We start from the raw sequence: 25940 nt of genomic DNA on the forward strand, positions 1-25940 counted from the left end.
TATCTAGGATAAGGATATACCTAGAAACCATGTTTGGTCACCATACAGGAAGAAATCGTAATGCTCGGTACTTGGTCCAACCTATCCCCGCTCAACGATGTAGTTAGGTTGTCATTTATCGTAGGCGATTAGAGGTCGGGAGACCATGATCATACATTTAACCCTGTGAATCAATAACTAGATAATCAAATAAGTTGATGAAATTGATGCTAAACATGATTGTTAGTTAAATTATAATCCTAGATCGATTCATTCATTGATCGTGTCAACATCTATCTTTTTTTTTGTTAATTGTTTCTTTTTAGTTATTTTATATTTATTTTTAGTTTAGTTAATATATTCATCTTTTGAAATCCTCCCTTTAAATAAATAATTAGAATGAATATAATTTAGTAAGAATAATTAATTGACAAGTCCTTTGAGTTTAATAATCTGGTTCTTTTAAGAGCCACTATATTACTTGCGCGGCCACATACACTTGCGTGTGCAATTGGGAGCAACATGGAGCGGTCGAGCGTGCAAAGGCGCAAATCGAGCAACGTATCTGAATTGATATTATTTGAATCTATTAGTGACGACCTAGTGAATGATATCCATAGTCTCAATTTACATTTTTAGAGTTTAGGTGTTACAAAGTGACAATAGGATTTTTTCAACTTTTTGTGTGTATTAATCAATAATTTTTGAATATGATTGAACGACTTTTTTTGTCCCCAAATTTTGTGGGTCCATATGTAATGACCCAGTAATCGATACTAATAACATCTATAGGATGAATGCCATTTTTTTGGGAGTTTAGGGATCATGAAATAGAAAACCAAGAATATGTTTGTTTTTTGGTGTGTGTTATTCCATAATTCTTTTGCGAATGACAGTTCAACTTTGTTATGGGTCTACCCGTAACGACTTTGTAAACGATATTCATAGTCTATACAAGATCCTCACCATTATTTTTAGAGTTCAAGAGTCACGAAACATGAATTTAGGATTTTTTTCCTAATTTTTGTATGTATTAGTCTATAATTATTTTTGAAATATGTGTGATCGACTCTATTTGAGCTCAAATTTTATGGGTTCAATGGTGACAACCTATTAAATAATACTTATAATTTTAGAAAAGCAGGCGTTGCTTTTTGGAGTTTCTATCACAAAACAAGAATTCATAATTATTTTGTTTTTTTTTGTGTGTATTACTCTATAATTTTTTTTTGAAATATGTGATCAACTTTGTTCAAACATACTTATCCAACTTGTTGTTTTCCTACCCAATAGAGCATTTCCTTCTCTTCTAACTCTTACATAAAGAGTTGGTGATAGTTATGACTTCCCAGCTGGTGAAATCAAATGATTGAAAATAAACACTTCAGGTTAGATAAGAATGTGTATTTTATTTGTAGAAGTGGACTTTAGGCCTAACCTAATCACAAATGTTAGTTCATAGTGTGAGAATTGTCAAGACAATATAAAAAGACCAATTTCTCATACCCACATCATTGTGAAAACTCAACACCTCCTCAATAGGGGCCCTACACGATTAAAACTGGGATGAACCTGATTCTGATACCATGTAAAAAAAAATAGACCTTGTGTCTGACTCAACCTTAAAAGCTAGTTTATTGAACAATGATTGTCCAAGACGATCTAAAGAAACCAATTTCTCATCCTCACATCGATGTAGAAACTCAACAATGTTCCTGCATTGACACATAAATGAAACTCACTTTCAGATTAGGCTTTATAGCAGATTACTAAACCAACAAGAATTTGAAAAAAAACAAAGACAGAATGATACTCTTATGATCCAAATATCTCCAATCTGCTATAATAAGAAGGGTTCATTTCATTTCCTTTTTAACAACGGAAAAAATCACCTAGTGTTTTTTCTTTGTCGGGGATTTGAACCCCGGTCTCTGAAGCAAAAGAGTTTGTTTCATTTCCTTTTTAACAGTTTATATTTGCACTGTACAAGGAGTAATAGCTATGTCTATATTGAACAAGTCACTTCAGAATAGTGTTCAACTAAATATCTCCATCTCTTGGTTTGTATTTTCCTGTACTGTAAACTTCACTGATGATCAACATCATGAGCTTTCAAATGGACCAAGTCTCCCTTCAATGAATGGTGAAGAGGGCGAGATCTCCTGAAACAGAATATATCTTCAATCTGGACGACGTTTGGTTCAACTGGATCGACTTTCTCCGACTTGAATTCAGAAGAATGTGAGTTTCCAAAGACTTGTAAGCTTAATGACTTCCGTTTAGGAGCGCCAACGTTCACATATTCGTTAAAGAAATTGATCAGGTCCGTTTTCGTTATCTGCTTCAGTGCTGCAACCTGATTCATGAATGTTAATTAGCACTATCCCATCATATCTGGTAGTATATAAGTCAAAGTTGAAATGCTTGTTTCAGAGAGAAAGCACGTCAATGAAGTAATTATCCTATCTTACGAACTCTCAACAACAACAACAACAACATACCCAGTGTAATCTCACAAGTGTGGTCTTGGAAGGATAGAGTGTACGCAAACCTTACCACTACCTCATAGAGATAGAGAGGTTGTTTCCTATAGACCCTCAGCTTAAATAAAGCCTGCCAAATAGTACCTTAAGAACTCCCAGAAACTAAAAAGGAAGATCATCAACTTTCAGGGAACAATGAGCCATAGTACCTTTTACTGGTTTATTCAGCATTTCAGAAAGCAAGCACATTTTTTATAATAGAGGCGTTCATGCCTACTTTCATGCACCTTGACTATCCACCAGCACCTTTGCCTACCCAAGGCTTAGGTCGATGGGAAGAAATCAAGAATTATATTCCATCAAGGAGTCAACATCTCGTAAGAAAGACTTGGAAGAGTTCTTTCTTCTTTATATCCCTTTAGTTTGACCCAAAGGTGCCAAACACCCACCACCCATGCCAATTATCCTCCCCCTCCCGGAAAGGGAGAAGGAAAGACGTACAATAATCTCCTTTTACCTGTCAATTCAATTCACGGAAATAAAAACTGGCTTGATATGAATAAAAGAAAGACCATACCTCATTTTCAATTCTATCAAATCTGAGGGTGCCACTAGAAATTTCCCACCAGAAAAAATTAGTTTCCTCCGGTAAGTTTTTAAACTTCTCAAGCTTAATATCAATAAGTGCATTGACTTTTTTCTGCATTGTATATGATAAAATCAAAATCTTAGTAGATGAGGCAAATTATTTAAGATTGCAGACAAGTGGAAATAATTAATAAGCTTCACATCAACCTAACATTTTATTCAGCACCATTATTTGATTTGACTTTATTGCTTTGTTACTGACCGGGTTTATTATTTCAGTGATGCTAATAGAAGAAAGGCATTTAAAGAAGCTGATGTATGAAGCCACATAGACTTGTCAATTTTCTGAGTACCAGAAGATCAGGATAGCAGATACATCACATTATTTCTATCCTCAGAAAAAGCAACAAATGATTGTTAAGTACAAGAACAGTCAGCCAAATAAATTTCAATTGCAGGGTTACTAAGTGCATCGTGATGAAGATGTTATGACAATATCAAACAGTATCTAAACTAAGCACACCTCTAATTTTTACTGATTGAAGTGTCACAATTTATGCTCCCTCGTATAAACCGCGTTCCTTATGATAAGTAGTTCTTTCCAATGCTCTCATAGCAAATATTTTTCATGTTGACTTTGCCTACCCTCTCAAACTTTTTACCTTTATTCTGGGTATTTTATGATGTTCATCTTAAGATGTTTCCGTATAGATACTTCTCGTAATATTACTTTCCTGAGAGTGGTCACAATGATCCCATTGTGTTATTGTTGTTGTTCTGGTATAGTTCTTTTTATAATTGCAGTGTCCAATTCAACTTGTGTGCAACTAGATTAGTACTGGACTCTGCCTACCAAGGCTCAAGCAGATGAGAAGAAATTATCCAGTTTTTGTTTTTGCCTTCTGGAGATTCGAAACAATTCTGAATGAAAATCTCAAAAGGAGGTTCAATAATTGACCTTAAACTCATCATCTGACATGTCATGAAGCTGAGTTTCCAACGTCTTGAGAAATGCCTGGAATCGCGACTCGATATATCTAGGATCCTGCATTGTGGCTAACCATTAGTCTCTCATACTGAAGTAAAAGGATTTTTATAATATTTCTTCATTGGCTTACATAATGAAGATATGATGTATTTACCTTGACTGATGATTGAACTATAAGCTGCAGTCCACGAACACCAGCATCGCTCCTACAGTTTAACGACATTACATTGGTTTCAGCAGTGAAATAAAATTTAGTAGATGTACCACATGTCTCCCAAGAGTTGAGACATTCATAGAGTATTAAAATGAGAAGTGTTGGCATACGTCCGTGAAAGTGATGTAATGTAACCAAGCTGCTCAACAGATCTAAGCTGGTCAAAAGCTGGTTGTTTGGCTATCAGAGCAAATAGCTGCAGTTTTACATTCTTGATGTATTCATCTGAATGCACCTGCATAATTTAGTTTGCTTTTGTATCAGATCCTTCCAAAGAGCCAACTTAAGAAAGATGGCCGAACTCAGTAAGAGCCAACTTATAAAGATAAGATATCAAGCAGATTAAAGTTGTTCAATAGGAAAGGTTTCACATTTTGTTCATTATAAACTTTTGACAGCTTCTTCTTAAGTACAAACAAATTATTTGTCTAGCCACAAGTCAGTAGAATGACCAAATTTTTTTTAAAAAAAATTGGTTCTGTGATTATAAACATTTCAGGTTTTAAATTCTTTAAAAGCTCCTACCAGTTTTGATCATTCAATTCTTGCTATTTCTATTTGACTGTTCTAACAATACTTGTTCTGTACAAGTAGGAGTTAATTGCTAAACAAAAGGGAAACCCCATATATAAGGGGTATAATGGGTAAAGGTAGGGATAAGGTCAGCATACACCCTAACCTCCCCAAACTGCACTTGTGGGATTACACTGGGTATGTTGTTGTTGTTAGAGGTATAAAAATAAGCCTTTGCAGAAGAATATGACTTTTCCCATAGGGCATCCAGTCATATATATGATAACTACTACAAAAATGACATTGAAAAAAAGAACAAAAGTTGTAACTTCACATGTACCTGAATGTAATGGACAAGGGCAGAATTTTCATCAGATGTATTTAGGCCCTCTGCAGCATAGAAGTAATTCTTGCTCTCTTCAAGATTTATAATTCTACTTGACGAATGCTCAGACGCAAATAGGGCCCGAGATAGAGGCTGGGAACCCTTGTACAAAGCATCTTCAACGTGCTGGATCATTGAAACCGCTTCCTTTGAGTCGATGTTTCCTGAAAAGGGATAATCAAAAGAGTGAATATGCTACACAGCTGACAAAAATCCTAGAGAAGTCTAGTAGGGAAGAAAAGAGAACCTGCTATGTAGCACTCCAGAAATGTCCTTGATAGAAGCAGAGGATAAAATTTAACAAGGTCTTCAATTTCAAGATTAGTAAGAACTTCAAATTCATCATTCCATGACCATGAGTGTTCCCTAAGTATTAATGAGCAGTAGTACAAAGCTTGCTCGTATGGCTGTTGAAACTTGACGTTTTGATATTGCTTTAGGAACAACTCCTATAAGATAAAAAGGAGTCCGTGAGAAGGAATTATCAGTCCATGGCTTTGGATTCAAAATGTTAGCAAACTGCAATCACAATTGTTCCATTTTCCTTTCCTTATCTAATTTACTCTATGTTTAATATTCCTGGACTTACAATAAGGTATACGGGGTAACTAAAATCCGCCTCCTAAGTGTTATTACTCCCTCACGTTATCCTTCTTTCTCAACCTACGTCTTTTACCATTCAAGGATTACTACATTATTATTAACTAAATCATGTCAAGTTAAGCAGCCGTAACTATTAGAATAAAAAAGATTCAGCACTATATGCTATATCTAACCCAAAAAGTATGCTTTGCCCAAAATCATAAAGAAGTTATCATGCATTTCATTTAGTTTTTAGTGTTTCTGAATACCTAAATGTAGAATTTATTATAGTACTGAAGAGACCCCAAATGTTGTAATAGTCATAAGTTTAAGACCACATCAATACGAGAGTTTTTCAAACAGTAGAAGTCCTTTTTTTTTGGAGGGGTAACACAACTCAACTAATGCAAGTCTTGTCATGACAATATACTAAAATTATTGTAAGCAAAGCTGACTGGGAATTGCAGTGGCTCAATCATTCAGTTGCAGTTACAAAGATCAGAATTAGAGTAAATATTGCTCCATGTTGATGTTTCTTTAATATACAAACACACAACAAACTAATTAAACAGGAAATAATTTTTGGCAAACCAGCCAAAAATGGAAACAGTATTGTCTGAGACATATTTGTGCCAAGCAAGCCAAGAATGCACTCTTTGATGTAAGTGTTGACAATACAAGCTGAATGTCCATAACAAGAAAAGAATACAAAGAAAATATCTCTAACCCTATGATATGAATATAAAATGTCTTGACAGAGTTCAAGTTCCTCAAATCAAAAGTGAAAATGTCGTACATATCTTAAGCAGGCCTAGATCCTTAGAATCTTATGTAAAAATGTGGCCCACTATTTGAAGCAGGCCGAGATATAGCACGCTTGTGAACCCCCGACAGGAGCAATTCATTTCAGATACAATTAGATGCAGCAATTACCATCAAACAATCTGGTCTTCAATCAGTGTATCCACTTGAACGACAAGACTTGAAAGAAATTGTAAGGGATGACAATAGACCCTTACCTTGATAACAAAGAATCTGTCAGGCTCAACTTTGAAATTGGTAATCCTATCAATAACTTTTTCTAGTAAGATCCTCATTTTATGATTATATCCAGACACAGTAACCTGAAAGGGAAGAAGATCAAAGTGGGAGGGTACAATGTCTAAAAAATGATGCACATGGGATAGGAAAAAATGACAATAATCTTAAGCCGAATGAGCATAATGCTTTCCCAAAGTGCAACCAAGAAAAAAACCCTACACGATATTCCAACCAAATAATCATGTTTTTCTTTAAATTGAAAACACGGAAGTTAGGAGAGAGTTTTGTGAAGATTAACTTTGATAAGTTGTATTATTGCTTAGAGAATTCCATTCATGATGATGATGCATGTGCAAGATAAATACCTCGAAACCACTACAGTGACCACTTATCCAATAACCGAGACCAGCAATCTCGGCATCATAGGCTGAAAGATGCAAAGTAGATTAGTTGAGTAAAGCGGATTTTCCAGTGAATTAATTGATCAGTATTTCAACTGTCAAAAAGTCCTTGGAATTTTTTTTAGATTGTTAGGTCCTTGCACATTTTCACAAAGGTAACATACAAAGAAACATGATATCTTAGTCTTTGATACTTGCCATAATCATTTAGATAGTCCTTCAGCAACCGTACGAAAATGCAGGTAAGAACAGCTGATTCAGGGGAACTTCTAGATTGGGGACAGATGAAGTCTATTATACAGTATCCCTTTGGCATGGAGAATAATGTATCCGGCTTGTACCATAACCTTGAGTAAGGAGATTTCCTTAACAACACCGGAAAATTCATCTGTATTGAAGGGAAAAACATTTCAGGAATTTTATAAAGTGAAAGCATGTGAAATGAGGTTTTGTTGTTAGTAATACCTTGTTCGAGACAGTTTTAATGGACAAATCGGTAGGAATAAACATATTAGGAACAGGTAGATGTAAATTTCCATCAGGAGCCTTCTCCATCCATTGCTGTAACATTCAAAGAAGTGCCATCGTACCGATCAATATTGACTTAAGCAATATTTCAATGCCAAATCTCCACCAAATAAAAAGCATCAGTATTTACAGATAACTGACTGCGCACCTCAATCACGGAGCTTGTTATTTTCTCTAGTGAATATGCAGTTTCATACCAAGGCTCCATTGAGTCTGTATTACCGTCAAATTTTGTTGAAACCCAAAAGATTCTGTTGGAAATACTTTTTTGTGAGAGGTACTCCCAAAAGATTTAGCTACAGTGTAATGATATATGACACCATCATAATTCAGTACTATTTATGCAAATGATACATGTGGAACACACTATCTGATGCCGGAAATTCTAACACACAATTTCTGTATTTTTATTTATCCGTATTATCCGGATAGCTGCCATGGATTCAGAGGAATGACTAGGAAATATTTTTCCATGATTTTATGATATTTAATGATGTAATAGTTTGGCAGCCTAAAACGATCTCACTTTTCATTAAGAAAAGCGATTCATAAGTATAAAGTCCCAATGATTGTATAATTGATCTTTGGTGTTAAATGAGCCTTTTTTCGTGTTAAATGAGCCCAACAGCAGTAAGAGAACACACAGATGCCCATAAGAGTCTGAGCCACTGACAACAGACACCATCAGTCCCTTTCTCTTCACCCAATCAACATTTTCCATCCTGCCCTGCTCTACCGAAAGAAAAAGAGGAAACGCAATTGCATAACCAGACTTTTTTGCTTGTCATTCAGAGTCATTTCTGTTTCTTCACTCTCTATGTTCCCTGAAGGAGTACCCAACAAACTATGACCCTGTCCAAAATGAATCCCTCAACTGTACCGGGTTCTTGTCATGTCAAAGACATGAATCCAACCAAAGCCAAGTCCATGATGCAAAACAATTGTCTTCATTAGAGGTCACGAGAACCTGACTTCTATGCAGCAATAGTTAAAATTGAGCCCACCACTATCAGGACTAGAGTCATTAGACTTCCAATGTCATCCAATGGACATAGTAAAAAGCTTGACTAGAAAAAGAATAACATAGTCAAAAAGATATTGTAAGGGTTGGATTTTGAAATCATCGAGAAGCTAGTAATGCAAGTACCTATTTGCATAAACAATAGTTCAAAAATATATAATTGTCTACATGGAGGCCAACTCACCTGACATTTTGTGGTGTGAGATCATTTAGAACTGCTTCAATTATGTCTGGACTGAACCTTGAAGGTAAAGATGACCCAACCAACCAATCTATCGGCGGGTAAAACTGGAAATTGATACAAATATACACAGTTCTTATTCTTTTGTTAAGTCCATAAAAAAATTATTATTAGAATGGCAAACTGGTGTATAAAATGAATTTATAGAGTGTATACCTGACCACAACCATATCAAGTTATCTCAACTATCTATACTATGAGAATAAGAGAGACTGAGAGAATCTGTGAAGACAAATGCCTTAAGCCTGAAAGCTGTTGTGATGAAGACAAGAATCAACTTCCCAATCAAGGGGTTTTGCATAAAAATTGTATCTTTATCCCGGGGCCTCGAAGGAAAGAAACATAGTTCTTTGGTTTGACTTTGATGAAAAAATTTCAATTAAGATGGATTGGTAGTACCTATCCAATAATGGAATATGGATTATGATTGACTCGCTATTCAATCGGAGGTAGAAGGCCCACGAGTCGTGAACTTCTTTCTCCAGAGAAGAAGCAATGATGGTATCTAGGAATTAAGCATTGGCTAACTCTATGCTAGTGTAAATGAGAGCCTTGCCATTCGTTTTCTACTGAGGTCGGGGTTTTTTGAAGACATATCCATCAATGAAAGGCTAGGCCAGATCACTCACTCAACAATTTCTCTCTTGAGTGAAGTAGTTTATTCTTGCCCTGTGCGCTAGGGAGTTAGACTATGCTTAGTTCTCATTTATGATGTTTGCACTGTGTGAGTTCTAGCTAGGAAGCAAGTGCCACAAAAGGTTGACAGGGCAGCTCGGCTGGTAAAAAAGAAGATGGTACCGAAGCGGGAGGCTCCTAGATGCTACTAGTGCAATGACTAATCTAATCTCTTTTTTGTACATGAACTTTTTCTTATGTAAACCCGGTGTGCTATCTAAGTCTTTTAACTAGTCCAATGGAAATTTCCTCTATTGTAGAAAAAGCAAAAAAAAGGGGACTTGCTAGCTTACCCTTTAGACTTTTTTGAAGAAGGTTCCATTACCAATATGTTTACTTCGTTGTTATTATGGTTTCAGGCAATCTCTGGTTTGACAATTAATGTTTGCAAGGGTGAACTCTTTCCTCTGGAAGAGATTCAGGAAGCGGAGGACATGACAAGGGTGGTAGCAGGCAAAGCCATTGATCTTCTGGCTACGTTCCTGAGACTACCAATGGGGTCCACTCATGAAGATTAAACAATAAACCTTGTTGTCGATAAGGTTCACTAGGAAACTCTGTCAGAAGAAGGAAAGATAACCTTAATCGAGTGTACTCTCTAATTTATTAACCTACCTTATGCCTTTCTTCACTAAGCTAACAACAATAATAGACGAGAACACCCTCAACCCCCTTCTTTTCATATGATTTTGCTTACTATACTCTTTATCTGACCCCTTTTCATTAGGAGTTCTGAATTCTTGAATTTTCTGTGGAATGGAAAGGAAGAGATTTATCCACATTGTCATAATTAGAGAAGGTTACTTTCTATTTGAAGATGAAGGAATTGGGAGTTAAAGACTTCTAGGTGTACTGGCATATTAACTTCATATGAATCTGCTTTATGGAAGCAAATCATGGGAGGATGGAGAAAATTCTCAAAGCACAAAAAATTTAAGGTAGAAGGGGGAGAGGAGTACATTTGGAGATAACACTGGTAGGGAGATAGCTATGCCGACCACTTTCCAGAAGCTCTTCGTCATTTCCACCACCACCACCACCAACAACAACAACAACATACCCAGTATAATCACACAAGTGGAGTCTGGGACTCTGGGGAGGGTAGGATGTATGCAGACCTTCCCTACCTCTGTGGGGTAGAGAGATTATTTCCGACAGATAAAATACTTGTATGTAGACAGTGGGATTCGAACCGTTGACCTGTCATTTCTACCATGAGGGAAAAAAGAATGGTTGGGGAAGCGTTCCAGAGTCAACAAAAACTTTTGGGATTAGCGATCATAAGGAGTACACTCAACTGTATGTAGCTCCATGATGTAAATTTGGGATCCCAGCCTTTAGTGCTGAAGATTAATACACAAAACTGTTACCTTTGTCAAAAATAAAATAAAATTGATATCACTTGTTATTTCCTATGTATAGCAATGGAAGTATGCCCATCATTTGATTGCTCGCCATTGAACATCTACCATTTTAGGAGTTGGATATGTGATGGAATTGTAAAAAATCTATACTTCTAGAGCTATTTTTGGTTCTAGCATTCTAGGACCATTTTATTCATAAAATATCAGTTGCATGAAGAAAAAAACAAGATAAAAAGAATCAATGAATCGTCAAAAGCAACCATAAAAATGAATCAACACCAAATGCAGGAATACGATTGTGAATGTACCTGCATGTTCGATGCAACATATACCACATAACCGATGGGAGAACTCTTGTCTTGATAATGGAAATTAGTTTCAGATATAGCAGAAAGCTGCATGTTTAAAATATATGTGAGCTAGAAACTTTGACTAAAGAACGAACATTTGTACATATAACTTTTAATGAAGTCAATTCATCAAACAAAATATGCAAATAAATAAAGTGATGAACAATACCTTTATAAAAAGTTGAAAACTTCCTATTCAATCATTGAACAATATCCATTTAGGAATATGGAAAAACAATAGAGTTTTTATGTAATCTATTATGTGACTAGATTAATTGATCTCTCGACTTGAATTTTGAGAAGGTTTGGTCATGTCCTATGTTGAATCCTAAATGCAACAGTTTGAAGATGTGAAACCATGGTAATTGAAGATGTTGAAAGGAGATAATGTTAACTTAAAATCACATGGAAGAAAATTATCTCGAAATACCAACAATCACTTGGAATCTATACAACAACATACCTAGCATGATTCCACAATGTGGGGTCTGGGAGGGTAGAGTGTATGCAAATCTTACCTCTACCTCAGAGGTAGAGGGGTTGTTTCCGATAGACCCCTCCTCAAGGGAAAATAGTCCAAAGCAGTCCAGAAAAATAAATAATAGCAGTACAAGAAATAACAGATAGTAACAAAAACAACATCTAGTAACAAGACAGTAACTACAACAAAATAATATGATTGTAGAAGTTCAAGAAACAACAAATTATAAGAGAAATCGAAGCACAAGAAACTAAGGAACTAGTTAGACCCAGTCAACTAGTTAGACCTAGTATGTAGGAGTTGATTTCTATTTGAATTTTGAATAAATAGTATTTTCGAGACTTTAGGAGTTTGTTATTTTCAGCAGAATTTTTTTGCTTATCTCTAGGTTTTTTATTTATTAAAGTAACAGTTAGTCTATCTACCTCAAAAGCGTAGTTCCCCTCCAAAAGTGTTGTAATTTACATAGGATCCTATAACTACCAAGTTACAGCTAGTCTAAAGTCATGCTGATTACTTCTGAGCTATCTAAGACTACTTGTTTACACCAAAAATAATACAAAGCTAAACAATTAAGCTTAAATCTTTATATGTTTTTCTGCTTTCCTTCAAAACATCTCTGGTTCCTCTCTAGCGATACTGTCCACCATATACATGATGGAACAATCTTCCATCTCTCCTCCTTTCTTACTGCATTTACATCCCTATTCCAGCACTTCAAAACCTGTTTGATCCTTCCTGGTTTCACCCATTTGATCTCTCTCATATTGGTGAACATTTGCCATAGCTGGTTTGTACACTTGCAGTGTATGAAGAGATGGTTGACTGTCTCTCCTTGCTGTTCACACAAAAAGCACCTGGAACACAAGTGAAAACCTCTTTTGTTCAAGTTCTCATGAGTCAAAACTGCCTCCTTAGCTAACAACCAAGTAAAACAATTTACTTTATAGGGTATCTTAGTTTTCCGTATCATCTTCCAAGGCCATTCTATTTCCTCAATGCCAACTATGTTCAAATCTTCATATGTTAATAGTGAAACACCCTTTGCTCCCCACATTCCATACCAGTCAATCCTCTTCCTCAGACAGGTTACTGAATTGTGCTAGGGTGACAAAAAACTCTGCTATTCTACACATCTCCCAAGCATTTGAGTTTCTCCTGAAGTGCAAATTCCATCCCTGATCATTCCATAATTTTGCTACAGTTGCTTGTTGCATTTGACATAGGTTGTAGAGGTCAGGAAACCTTTGTCTTAGTGGAACTTATCCACACCATTTGTCCATCCAGAAAGCCACCTTTCTGCCATTTCCCACCTTACAGTATGATCTTTCTAGCACCAGATCCCATAGATCACTGATAGATCTCCATACACTAGACCCATATAGAAAGACTACCTCTGTTGTCATCCACTTATCCCTCATTCCATATTTTGCAGCAATCACTTCCTTCCACAATGAGTTCTCAGCAGATGCAAACTTCCATAACCACTTCATCATAAGGCTTTGGTTCTGAAACTTCATGTTTCTGACGCTCACACCCCCAATCTTCTTGCTTATGTTCATTTCTTCCCATATGACAAGATGATAGTTCCTCTTCTCTTCATTTCCTTGCCAAAAGAAGGTTCGGAGTACCTCTATTCTATTGATTACACTAGCTAGGNTCCATATTTTGCAGCAATCACATCCTTCCACAATAGAGTTCTCAGCAGATGCAAACTTCCATAACCACTTCATCATAAGGCTTTGGTTCTGAAACTTCATGTTTCTGACGCTCACACCCCCAATCTTCTTGCTTATGTTCATTTCTTCCCATTTGACAAGATGATAGTTCCTCTTCTCTTCATTTCCTTGCCAAAAGAAGGTTCTGAGTACCTCTATTCTATTGATTACACTAGCTAGGGATGGGAAAACAGACATCATGTATGTTGGTAAGGCATCCAACACACTGTTGATCAAATCAACAATTTACAAAAAAATACCTTGCACATTTACAGCCTGAAACTATCATGAGTAAGCATAGTTATCAGGTTTATCCGTTTATGAATATGCTCACATATTCATTAGGTGTACACCCCGCCCCCCCTTCAAGAAGCCGTTTAGTGCTTATGACAACCATCATCCATTCTCTAGGCTGGAGATTGGCTATGAGAAACTTACATAGGTGAATTCACTCTACACCAGAACCAGAAGTACAAATTTTGACAATATCTAGGCTTTACATATGATATGGGTTCACCTTTTCCCTCAAAATATCTGTGAGTTTTTTCTATTTGAACGGCCCAAAATATACTAAGGTATTTTCTCCAATTCTGTCTCTAAATTTCTTTGGTCTCTGTCCCTGCTAGCTGATCAAGCTTGCTGCAGATTGCCAGGTATCACCCACTGAGCTGCATATATATTCAGATAACATGCCCATATAAACTTCAAACAAGTGAGGTCTTACAGATTCAGTATAATCTTACAGAACTAACACCGACTACATAAAGTAAATCCTCTCCTTCTGTAGATTCTATGTTTTATCATGCTCTCTTTAGATTTATAAATTGGGAACATAAGCTAATTGTGACATGACAAGTAAACTCTGTGATTTTTCTCCCCAACGTATTTACTTCTAGATGCACTTTAAAGTGAAGCCAATTTTGAGGAACATATGCGGATTTAATTGGAGGAAGAGGCAGAGATCACTGAGGAAATTTAATTTGCTATGTATGTTTTCGATGTTTCATCAATAAATCTTCCTCTAACCTTGAAGGTATATTGTTCTGCTGTAAACAACAATAAACACTTTTGTGTTTGATACAAAAAAAATTTCAACAACCTCATCAAATATCCATTTGCGGGCACCAGCTTGTCGCAGAAGGTGAATATATTTGAACACCAGTGCCACAACATCCTCAAAATGGTCTGAAATATTATTGTGACATGAAGGTCAGTGTAGTAGACTTCCCGATAGAAGATAAATTCCAGAAAAAATGGAGGGTTACGACAAACACATTTCCATTAAATTACTGTCCACATAAGGGCGTGCACGGGTTGGGGGGGNGGGGGGGGGGGGGGGGGGGGGGGGGGGACATGAGGGAACTAACCATGCCCAGCATCAGTCAGACTAATATAAACTTCAAAAAAGGAGAAGTGATGACCGCCGCCTGACTCTCCAGCCGATAAGCTTGTTGCCCAACCTGCAATAATTTGCAGAGATAAACAGCATTAAGTACTTAGAAACAGTCTGGAGAGTTGAGTCCTAACAACTAACAAGGAATTCTAACTTCAACGTGTGCCCCACTTCCAGAGTAATAGAGAGAGAGAGAGGTTGGATTATCAGATGTAATTAACATTACATCAATCCTCTAGCTACTTATCATGGTAGATAAAAAACATTTCCGTTCTTTAGAGCAACAGTTATTGCTGATGGCATACTATACACAGCCTCCTGCAAGGTTACTTTGGCTAGAATTGATGAAAATATCTCAACCACTCAATTACTTGTAAACAACATACTTATGTGTTTTCACTATTTTTGCATATTGTTGCAATTGAACTCAAGGGCTCCATAAGTGCCTCATAACAAATGTCTGGTGGAATAGAATCAGAATTTCTAACGATTATGTTGAGAACTCACCTAACTTCTTTAAGATATAAAACAAGGATCCTTCTCCTTCATGTCCAATCAAGTGACTCAAATAGAGTGAAGGCCCTTCCTTGTAATGGGTTAAGTCTGGAATAATTGGCCACTCGAGCCTCAAACTATGACCTTGTTTTATTGGAACAGCTCTGACTAGAATCTGTGTAACAAAGAGTACAGAATCATAGGCATAGGACAACAATGCCTTTGTAATAATGAAGAGAATGCAATAGAAGAGAGAAGAACATAGATTATTAGCGCATTTCTGACACCCCTACCCAAAATGAAAAATGAAAACTGAAAATGGGAAGATTCAACCCACTCCTAGAAAATTTGGCATAATTCATGCTTCATCAATAAGACTTCTCTTTGAGATTAAGGAGTAGCAGGTCTTGGAATAATCCAGCAGGAGCTTCTATTAAAAAACGTACAGAATATATCTGATATGTCAACTCAGTGCCGAGTATATAATATATGACAATTGAGTGCTTTGTTAAGCTTAGGTGACATCTTATTGCATCACAAGTACATGGACACAAGGAAAGGGTTCACAGTTTCTTTCATGCGTTGTCCACCAAAGCCAATTAAGCTTGATCTCGAAGGATCATAAGTGGTGGTAGGAAAAATTCAGAAGTTTAGCTCTCTTCTCTGAAAGTATGGTTCAGATAAAATCAAATGCATGTATAGGAAAAACCATTCATTTCTCACAAATTCCAAAATCTATCTGATAAATCATAAGCACAGTAAAAATTATCAATCGTAAGACCCCATATCATAAACACATTCTCCCTTCCTTGTCTTGCCGCTAATCTTTGTACCACAAAAAAAACACCTTTCAATCCAGCCAACACAAAAGGGGCAAGAGAAAAGAGATTCGCTAGAACATAGCCCTTATTTTTGAACTTTTGTGTCAAATTTATGATCTCTACACTTATTTGAGCACCTGAAGATGTTCTGATTTGCATGGCTGATCAGTAACAGGGGAGTAACTTCTATTGGTATTTGGAACTTCTTGGAATATGCTCTGTACCAGTGTCTGAGCTTTATCAAGGCAATCTGAGTGTTTTAGAAGAGAAAATTAGTATAGATGATATTCCACAATAATAATTTATAGGGAAGAAAAGAGAAATCAACCGGCTACCTTTTGAATAAACAACCAAATGCATTAAGTTGGCTGAATAATTTTCTTTATAAAATTTGAGAAGCTTCTCCCTTGTATTCAACCCTCTTGCTTTTGGCCGCACCTCCAGGGTATCCCAATTACCTGTGCAAGAATCAAATGTTTACAAGTGTCAAAAGAAACAATGTGCAACAGAGATAGAGTAACCTCCTGTTCTCTCCAATACAGAAAAGTAATATCACGAAAGCAATGACAAAGTCACTAAAGCCCAAAAGATGTTACTGGATAATATGACCTACAGATAAGTGGCAAAATTGTCAATGTTACTGAGAGTATGCAGCAAAGAAGAAGGAAATGTAGAGGTGCTCTCAGTTCCAGAAGAGAAACTGAGAATATAGGGAGTTCTTAATACTTGTTTGATTGGCCAGGCAAGTAGTTTCAATATCGATGATAGCAAAATAGGCTATGAAGTAGTGAATTATTGTTTTTTGATAACCAAAATAATGAATTGATTGAAACAAAGGAGTGAAATATTTCAACCGAACTTTTCTTTTTATCAATAAGATAGAAAATTTATTCACAATAGATTGCACTAAAATGGATCTGTAAACTTTACGACCTAACCCAAAAGTATAGTTCCTTTTAGTTATGTGGGGAAATAATGAAATCACACAATCCTCATAATGTTGTATCTTATAGTATAGTAAAGCAGGGAATAAGAGGTAGAGGGTCTACTAGTGTTGAAAGAGTAAGACTTCTTTTTGTCTATAAAATTATTTATCCAAAAGAAGTGTTTAAGTAAAATTAGTTCAAGACTCAGGCTTATTCGAAACCCAAAGATACTGCATTTACAGCATTGATGTTCTGAAAAGGACAAATCAGAGAAAGGTGCAGCAGTAGACACTAGACAAGTTAGCTAAACAGGGATTTAAGGTAAGCCAAAATTAGATTGCAAGCCATGTAGTCAAGTCAAATGGAAGACATTACACACAGAATAACAAACCTGTGCCAAATTTGTGGTATGGATGATCTGTTGAGCTCAGATGTTTCTGAAGCTGCACAGAAAGTAACGCAAAATGAAGAAGGGTGTTCTTTACTCCAAAAGATATAAAAACAAAATTTGGAAGTGTAAACAACACGGCTCTAACAGGTATGTAACAAACGTACAATCTCAAGATACACAAGCTAAGAGAGAGAAACAGTCATAGCAAGGAACAAGTTCAGAAATCAAAAATTCAGCATATCCTTATTGAGGATAAAGGACCAGGTAATCCTATACATTGTTGCAGACCTAAAGTAAATAAATAAAAAGGTCCCTCACCAATAACTTAAGTTGTTAGACATGTGATCACACAATTCAATATGGTATCTGAGTAGGCAAGAGGTCCTGCACTCAAGCCAAACCGCCATCCACTAGAAGAATATTTCTTGTCCCTAATGATAGAATCATGCTCGTACACAAAAGGGTGTGTGAAGACCTAAAAAAATAAATGACAATATCCCCTCTCTAATAGTTTAATCTTTGAACTGATGAGATCACACAGTTCAACTTCATCTATCTCTGTCATCAAGGAATCATCACAAGTACCAAAGGAAGCCTAAAGCAGGCTTATGAGTCCATATAAATACCTGGTACACTCTGTGACCATCGGATAATAGGTTGTTTTGGTTCTCTGAGATGACTCAGCAAGTTGCCACGGGAACACAACAAGAAAGAGCAATCAGCAGTTGTTAATGTTTATGGGACTGAATGCATCAACATGCATAAATTATGAAGCCTAACCAGAATCAACAGCTTTTATTTCCCTTGTTGTAGCATCAGGTGACATCAACGGTTTGACGAAAAACTGCGCAAATCTATATAATGAAACACCATAAGACATTTCATAGATACTCTTTCAAAGATAATAAGGAGAAATTAAATCCATACCTGTCCAATGCTTCTTCAAAACAATCTGCATTGATATCGAAGTAAAAGTTGGTGCGCTCAGAAGATGTAAAGGCATTGGTGGAACCTCCGTGCTGAATTAATAATCAAGAATGAGAAGGAAATTAAACTCTATAAGACAGTTACCTCAAGGGAAAGTCATGCAAAACTTCATTAAGATGTAAAAGCACTAGTAGGTATTCTTTCTTCTTTTTTTAAGAATTGTTTGTTGATTGTTTCCACTGACAATGACAGCAAAAACACCTGCTTAACACCAAGCTCCACACATTTTCCTACACCCTCCCCCATTGTCATTAATACAAAGAAACCAGTAACATCCAATTGGCCATGGTGGTTCTCTTGGGTGGTGGTAGATCGAATCGGGGAGGGGGGGAATCAGGATTGTGTGAAAATACATTTCTTTTTGCTCAAGATTCATTCTTTATATAATTATTTGGGCCCAAGTGCCACATGTCTCGTTTCATTTGTCACTTTGCCACATCATTCACATGTGAGATACATGCACTCCAAAATTTTGACTGATTGTCTGTTTTTTTTTTTTTTTTAGAATGGTAAAGTTGTATTCATCAGCAATGAGGGTATGCTGGCAACCAAACAAAAATATTCCTAGGCAAAGTAGTCATGATTACAAAGAGCCTAGGAAATCTACTAACTGATCTACATCATCTATACCCTCTTCTTTACACCAAAAATATAGAGTATTAATGCAATTTTGACTGATTGTCTGTTTAAGGTCTAAAAGGTACATTTTTCACGTACGGTAGGTATTTAATAGGAAACAACCTCAATTGAGGGGTCTATATGGAAGGTGGTGGAAACTTTAGCAGTCGCCAATTTATTTGGCCTATTGAATTATGACAAAGAATGTCTTCATATCTAAGAGACAACTCATATGTTTAGACCCTATGTTCATCTTCTTTAAATGTCCAAACAATTATTTTACATCACAACCACTATTTTACCTCATTGCTAGGCATTCGTAGACTTACAATTGTCAAATAACATTTAAATATAAACAAGGACTAATGCGAGGAGAGTGAAGCTAAAAAAGATAAGAAAAAGTAATTTTCCAGAAGCAATTTGTTAATCTTTTCCAAGAAAACCTAAAACAGAGAATGTCATATAAAATGTAAAATGGGACAAAGGGAGTTCATCAATATATAACCTCCTCTTCACACTGGTTTAAAATCCAAATTAAGCTAGGACATCGTAGTGAAGATTATATATAACAGACATTTTATTGAATACAGGAGAAATAACTAGACACTTACAGTCCAAATGAAACACATTCAGGACCAAGTTGGTACTGCCGCAAATACACTCCAACAATTATTTAATAATTTCTTCTTCTACCACCATAATTATAATAAATTTTCCATGCTCAACAAACTGTGTGCATCTATTAACAAAAGAGAAGAAGTAAAACACAGTTGCATACAACATGCATTTGATGTCAATTGGTACCCCATTGCTGATATTCTATATGATCTTCATCCAGTATCATAATACTTTTTTTATAGGTAACCTAGTATATAACCAATAAAATACCCAGTGTAGTCCCACAAAGTGGGGCCTGGGGATGGTATAACAAACTTTATCTCTACCTCGGAGGTGAGGTAGAGAGGTTGTTTCCGATAGACCCCCGGCCCAAGGCAAGAACAGTCTAGGAAATGAATTAATGAAAACACAATTGACAATAGATAGTAACAAAAACAACAGAAAGGACCAGAATAGTACTACAGCAAAATAATCTTACAAACAAACTACACGAAATAATAGGTAGTCATAGAAATTGAAGAACAAGAAACTACAAGAATAGTCCTACGACTACTAGTAAGGGCAACAAGACAAAGTGCTCCTACCTACTAGTATGGACGCACTCCTACCTATTAATCTTTTACCCTAATTTGTGTCCTCCACACCTTTCTATCTAAGGTCATGTCTTCAGTAAGCTACAACTGCGTCATATCCTATCTAATTACCTTTTCCCAGTACTTCTTTGATCTACCTCTACCTCTCCCAAATTCATCCATAATAAACCTCTTACACCTCTGCACGGGGACATCCATGCATCTCCTCATCACATACCCGAACCATCTCAATCTCACTTCCCACAAGTAAACCCCAACTTGTCTCGGATATCCTTATTTCTAATTTTATCTCTCCTAGTATATCAACACATTCATCACAACATCATCATCTCCACCACTTTCATCTTCTGAATGTGAGAGTTCTTGACTGACCAACACTCTCCACCAATACAACATAGATGGTCTAACTATCACTTTGTACAACTTGCCTTTAAGTCTATGTGACACCTTCTTATCGCACAAGACTCCAAATGCGAGCCTCCATTTCATCCACCCTGCACCAATATGGTGAGTGACATCCTTGTCAATCTCTCCATTTCCCTGGATAATTGACCCAAGATGCTTGAAATTACCTCTCTTTTGGATGACCTGTGTATTAAGTCTCACTTCCACATCAGCCTCATGCGTCACATCACTGAACTTGCACTCCAAGGATTTAGTCTTGATCATGCTCAACCGCAAGCGTTTAAACTCAAGGGTCTATCTCCAAACGTCTAACTTAGAGTTAACTCTGTTGCAAGTCTCATTAATCAAAACTACATCATTTGCAAATAACATAATTTATCATAAAACTTAATCAAGAAACAAGCTAATATTGATTTGATTGGATCTTTGCTAAGATCTTAGAGATTCTAATTCAATCCCTTATAGTAGAGCTTTGAATTGCCAATTCACCAATAAGAAGTGTGCTTTGTTCATTGATTACCTAGCTAGTGATATGATTGTGTCATTGCTACTAGGAATATGAAGTACATAGTGTTCTGAATTCTGAATTTAGGTTGGGGTAATGGTATATTATGTACATGCAAAGATTACATGCCTTATAATTTGTTAGAATAAGGAAAACTATTTAGTATTGGCACAATGTTGTGAAAGGCGCTCGACTTAGCGCTTAAGCGTGAGGAGAGGTGAAGCATACAAACATCACCTTTTTCCTATGACGCAAGAAGTGATCTGAAAAGCATATATGGCGAGGCAAGGCGAAGCTTCACTTTTAATTACAATTTGAGAGCTAGGTTTTTTTGGTCAGAGTCGGACTACCCTGCGCAATTTCTCTCTCCTTCGTTCTCTGTTTTCCAGCAACAATCTCTATTTTCCGTTTAGATGAGGCAACTTGAAGTGAGAGTTCATTTACTTCTTTCTTTCTTCTTTCTCTTCTGCTTTCCAGCAACTTCTTTCTTCTTTCGTCCTCTGTTTTATAATTTTATCCTCTTTTTCTACATTTTTTCTCAGTTTTTTTTCTTTTAGCATTTATTTGGATTTAGTTGCATAATAACTTAATTAGTTTTGCCTAATATGTTATTGCTATTGAGTTTTTGGTTATTTATATATGCAAATTTAATATTTAATTTTTTTTGTATTAATTGACGTTTCACTTCAAAAAGGCAAGCACGTCACTTCTCACCTCAGTGAACGGGCCCTCATCGCTTTTTGCCTCCTCTCGCCTTCCAAAACACTGTATAGGAATGTAGTAGATCTGAATAGAGAGGAATAATGTAGAGGATTCATAAGGCCGATCATAACTGATTTGGTACTAGGGTGTAGTTGCTTGCTTGATGTTGGAATGTCAGATTAGATATATTGTCCCACATCTTAAGAATCTATTATGTGTATTTGCATAAATCATCTATAACCTCCTAGCCCGCATAGTTGTCTATGCATTCCCAATCTCTTCACTTATTGGGGCTCAGCTTCTACATGAAAAATAAGAGAAGAGATTGCAGCAATGCATTAGACCAGTGACTTTTGCCACAATTTATTTGCAGCCATGCATAAGACCAGTGACTTTCGCCACAATTTATTTATTTTTGACAAGGCAAGGTGAAGTGACTTACACCACAAATTCCTGTAAATAGTTTAGTGAATACACACAATACTTTCTTCAGATGCGAGACAACATTTCATATTAACATTCTGTTGAGAATTATTTTGCACCATTGTTCACAACTTGAATTTTATTATTGCAAGGTAAAGACCCGCTTCGATCTTATAATTCTTACACTCAATTTTTCTTGCCCTCACACTCTAGCAACTCTCTTTGTTCTCTTATAGTTCTCTCAATCACTCTCTTCTTGCTTGAGCACTCAATCTTTACTTGAGCGGACACACATCTCAAATGAACCACCTCTATTTATAGGTGGTGACCTGGTGATGCAAGAATCTAACTAAAGGTATTTCTTCTCTACTCTAAAATGTTCCTTTAACTACTCACTTCTAGAACTTCCCTTTCTGGAATATTTCTAGTCTTCTCTCTCTAGAACACTCATTCAAGAGATCTTCCTTCATTTCTTTACAACTCCTGCATATTTTAGATTCTTCTTCGACATGTCTTGGATATTAAGTTGGTGATGACTTTTCAACACATTCTAACCTTCCCCTCAAATTTCGGGGTGGAGAAGTCACCTTGAATTAACAAATTAACGACTGAAGAATATGCAAATAGTTAAACTACCACCATGTATCACCATCGAGGCTCAATAAAAGAACTCCTAAAAAGGATCAAAGTTGTATCCCAACATAAAAAATAAGAACACAAACAATAATCAGCTCTCAACAGTCCTGAAGAGAAGATAGATTGCAAGGGTAAGCGGTGGGAAGAAGGGGCAAACTATTTTACATGAGTAGGAAAAAAGTAAATTATAATTGCTAATAAGATAAAAGAAGATACCTGGGTGATGTACTTTGAGTAACTATTCTCCACAGGATACTTCTCACTTGCATAAAACAGCATATGTTCTGCAGTTTAACACATTATGAATCAGTGTGCACTTTTGCCTCGTGGAAGAAAGTGAAACTGAAGTAGCATACAGTAAAATGGAATACATTGCAAAGGGTGCAATGAACTCACAAAAACTAAAGAAATAAGATCATGAAATTAACCAAAAACACATCAGCTGCACATTAAGAGAAGTTAAAATTCCCACCCCTCCAAGAAACCACCACCTTCCAGGTTGGCAGAATACTGGTGCATAGAACCAAAGCTACAAGAAACAACATACCCATTGTAGTCACTCAGGTGGGGTCTAGAGAGGGTGGTGTGCATGCAACCTTACGTCCTTACCCCTACCTTGTGAAGGTAGAGAGGTTGTTACTGATAGACCTCAGCTCAAATAAAGCATATCAAAATCAGTAGGAAAGGAAATACAGTAGAGACAATAGTGAAAATATTGGAGAAAAGAAACAGTAGAAATTTTAAAAAATCGATCCGGGTGCACTAGGACCACAAGGGTCTATTCTACGCAACATTACCCTGCATCTCAGCTTGAACTCATGACCTTTTGGCCACATGAGAACAACTTTACCAATTACGCCAAGATAAACACCAATAGTTGAGCTGATCTGGTGGGAGGTAACAGGTATACGGTTACTCGCAAGCCGGTCCGGACACCACAATCATTAATAACAAAATAAGGGAAAAAGGACAAATATACCCCCGAACTATCGTAAATGGTATGCAATTACTCTTCGTCATACTTTTGGGACATTGATGCCTCTGCCGTCCAAAAACTAGAGCATATGTACCCTTTATACTAACGGACATACACGTATCATAATCTTATCAATCAATCCGACATTTATCGACGGATAAGATTGCGTCATGTGTCCATATTTAGTCTTCCGTTAGAGTGAAGGGCATATATGCTCTAGTTTTTAGACAACACGGGCACTAATGTCCCAAAAATATGACGGAAGGCATTTGCATACCATTTATATTTGTCCTTTTTCCCAAAAAATAAAAAGCAGCTTTGTCCTTGCTTCAAGACCTACAGTCAATGCACTAGCTTACTTACCAAGAAAATGAGCAAGGCCTTCAAGACCCTTAGGATCACTGTAATACCCCACTGACACCTCCATAGAAGCAGCACACTGATCCAACAACATACAAAAACATTTATAAAACAACCCTACTCAATAAATTCATAAAATTTCTCAAATTAAAAAAAAAAAAAGTTCACACAAACAACTCACCTTGTCTGTTTCAGGATCACTGATTAGTAGAACTTCAAGAGAGTTCTGCAGAACTATTCTTCTATACTCCCTCTTATCTGAACGAGCCTTAAAGATCTCTACAGGTTCATCTGCTTTGCCCAAAGCCATTTTCTCGCAAAATTAAACAACCCCAAATCCCAATAGCTCAAAAAACACGATTTAAGTCTAAAATCCCAAATGGGTATTTCAAGAATCACTGAAATACAGCAAAAGAGAGTAAAGGGTATGTTCAAAATTTAAACTTGGATTAATAAAATCTACAATTATAGAGAAATTTTCGTAATATTGATAGAGTGAGACTTGTTTAGTCTTGCGTGTTATAAAGTGTGCAAACTTAGCCTGCAAATGTTGAATAATGTCCTCAAGGAGGGAAATTGACAAGGGTCCAAGTCTATGCCTAGTCATCTTGTTTTTTTATTTTATTTTATTTTTCTCATCTAATTCCACGGGTCACCTTCCATCGACAACAACTAATTGCATCTAAAATAAATAAAAAGAATCGTGTAATATTTTTGTGTCTGCAAAATTTAAACCTAAAATTTTACGATATTTCAACTCACTTTATTAACAACTAAATGCTTGACTTTTTAATCAAGTAATAGAAGACTTGCCATTTGGTTTAGGAATGTGATAGATAGGTAGCAAAATTGGACAAAAAAGGTTACTATAGTGTGTGGTCCATGAGGGTGAAAAGTCATCCCTCAATTTTCAATTCCTTAGGCAAGTCATCCACTCAATAAAGACAAAGAAAAAAGAATGGATAGAGTTACTTAGTAATATGTTGGTGAGAGAGATAGAGATAGATGACGTCAAATAAGATTAAAGGGATTTTATTGATAGAAAATTATATTATCTATAAAATAAAATTAAATAAAGTTATTTGATATGTATGTTGGTAGGAGGTAGAGGCAAGGGTGAAGCTAAGTAGGGTTGAAAGGAATTTGTCGAAACTATACTATATATAAAAGATTGGACATTTACTTAATATGTATGTTGGTGGGAGGTAAAGGCAGGGGTGGAGCAAGGTAGGGTCGAAGGTGTGGTTTTTCAATAAAATTATATTATATATGCGCAGTTTAAATTATTTTTTATGTATACTAGTGGGTATTAAACTTCGTTAATTTTTTCGTATATTTACTTCTTCATTTTTTTAACTCTCTCAGTGATAATTCTGATTTTGCCACTAAATGGAGGACTTCGTGAAATGCACGTAAACTAATCTAAATACTACCATTATGAAAAAAGAGAAAATACTCAATTACATGATAAAACACTATCTTTATGATCTCATAAAGCTAACATCACATATGAACATCTATCAAACAACTTTTTTTAAT

General features: G+C 36.1%; 1 protein-coding gene across 1 annotated transcript; it reads right to left on the reverse strand.

The window, feature by feature from the left end:
• Nucleotides 1-1817: 1817 nt before the first annotated feature.
• Nucleotides 1818-24949, reverse strand: LOC125856873 (insulin-degrading enzyme-like 1, peroxisomal). Its single transcript, XM_049536522.1, has 26 exons — nucleotides 24583-24949; nucleotides 24405-24480; nucleotides 23282-23349; nucleotides 18506-18597; nucleotides 18359-18432; nucleotides 18205-18248; nucleotides 17579-17630; nucleotides 16597-16719; nucleotides 16399-16511; nucleotides 15453-15615; nucleotides 14920-15012; nucleotides 14652-14737; nucleotides 11312-11398; nucleotides 8908-9011; nucleotides 7851-7953; nucleotides 7640-7735; nucleotides 7373-7562; nucleotides 7139-7200; nucleotides 6752-6856; nucleotides 5398-5599; nucleotides 5106-5314; nucleotides 4363-4487; nucleotides 4193-4244; nucleotides 4009-4095; nucleotides 3040-3162; nucleotides 1818-2335 (listed from the first exon to the last, which is right to left on the reverse strand). The coding sequence occupies exons 1-26, from the start codon at nucleotides 24709-24711 to the stop codon at nucleotides 2066-2068; spliced, it is 2928 nt and encodes a 975-aa protein (XP_049392479.1). The 5' UTR covers nucleotides 24712-24949; the 3' UTR covers nucleotides 1818-2065.
• Between the last annotated feature and the right edge of the window lie 991 nt (nucleotides 24950-25940).

This window comes from Solanum stenotomum, chromosome 2 (genome assembly GCF_019186545.1).
Source record: "Solanum stenotomum isolate F172 chromosome 2, ASM1918654v1, whole genome shotgun sequence".
Lineage (NCBI taxonomy): Eukaryota > Viridiplantae > Streptophyta > Magnoliopsida > Solanales > Solanaceae > Solanum > Solanum stenotomum.

Bases quoted from the DNA above. Each gene is read 5' to 3' on its own strand.
- LOC125856873 (XM_049536522.1), bottom strand. From the start codon at position 24,711: ATGGCTTTGGGCAAAGCAGATGAACCTGTAGAGATCTTTAAGGCTCGT. The intron at 23,350-24,404 runs GTAAGTAAGCTA...GTTAAACTGCAG, and splicing joins AGGCCTTGCTCATTTTCTTG to AACATATGCTGTTTTATGCA. The intron at 7,563-7,639 runs GTATTACTAACA...CCTTCAATACAG, and splicing joins TTAAAACTGTCTCGAACAAG to ATGAATTTTCCGGTGTTGTT.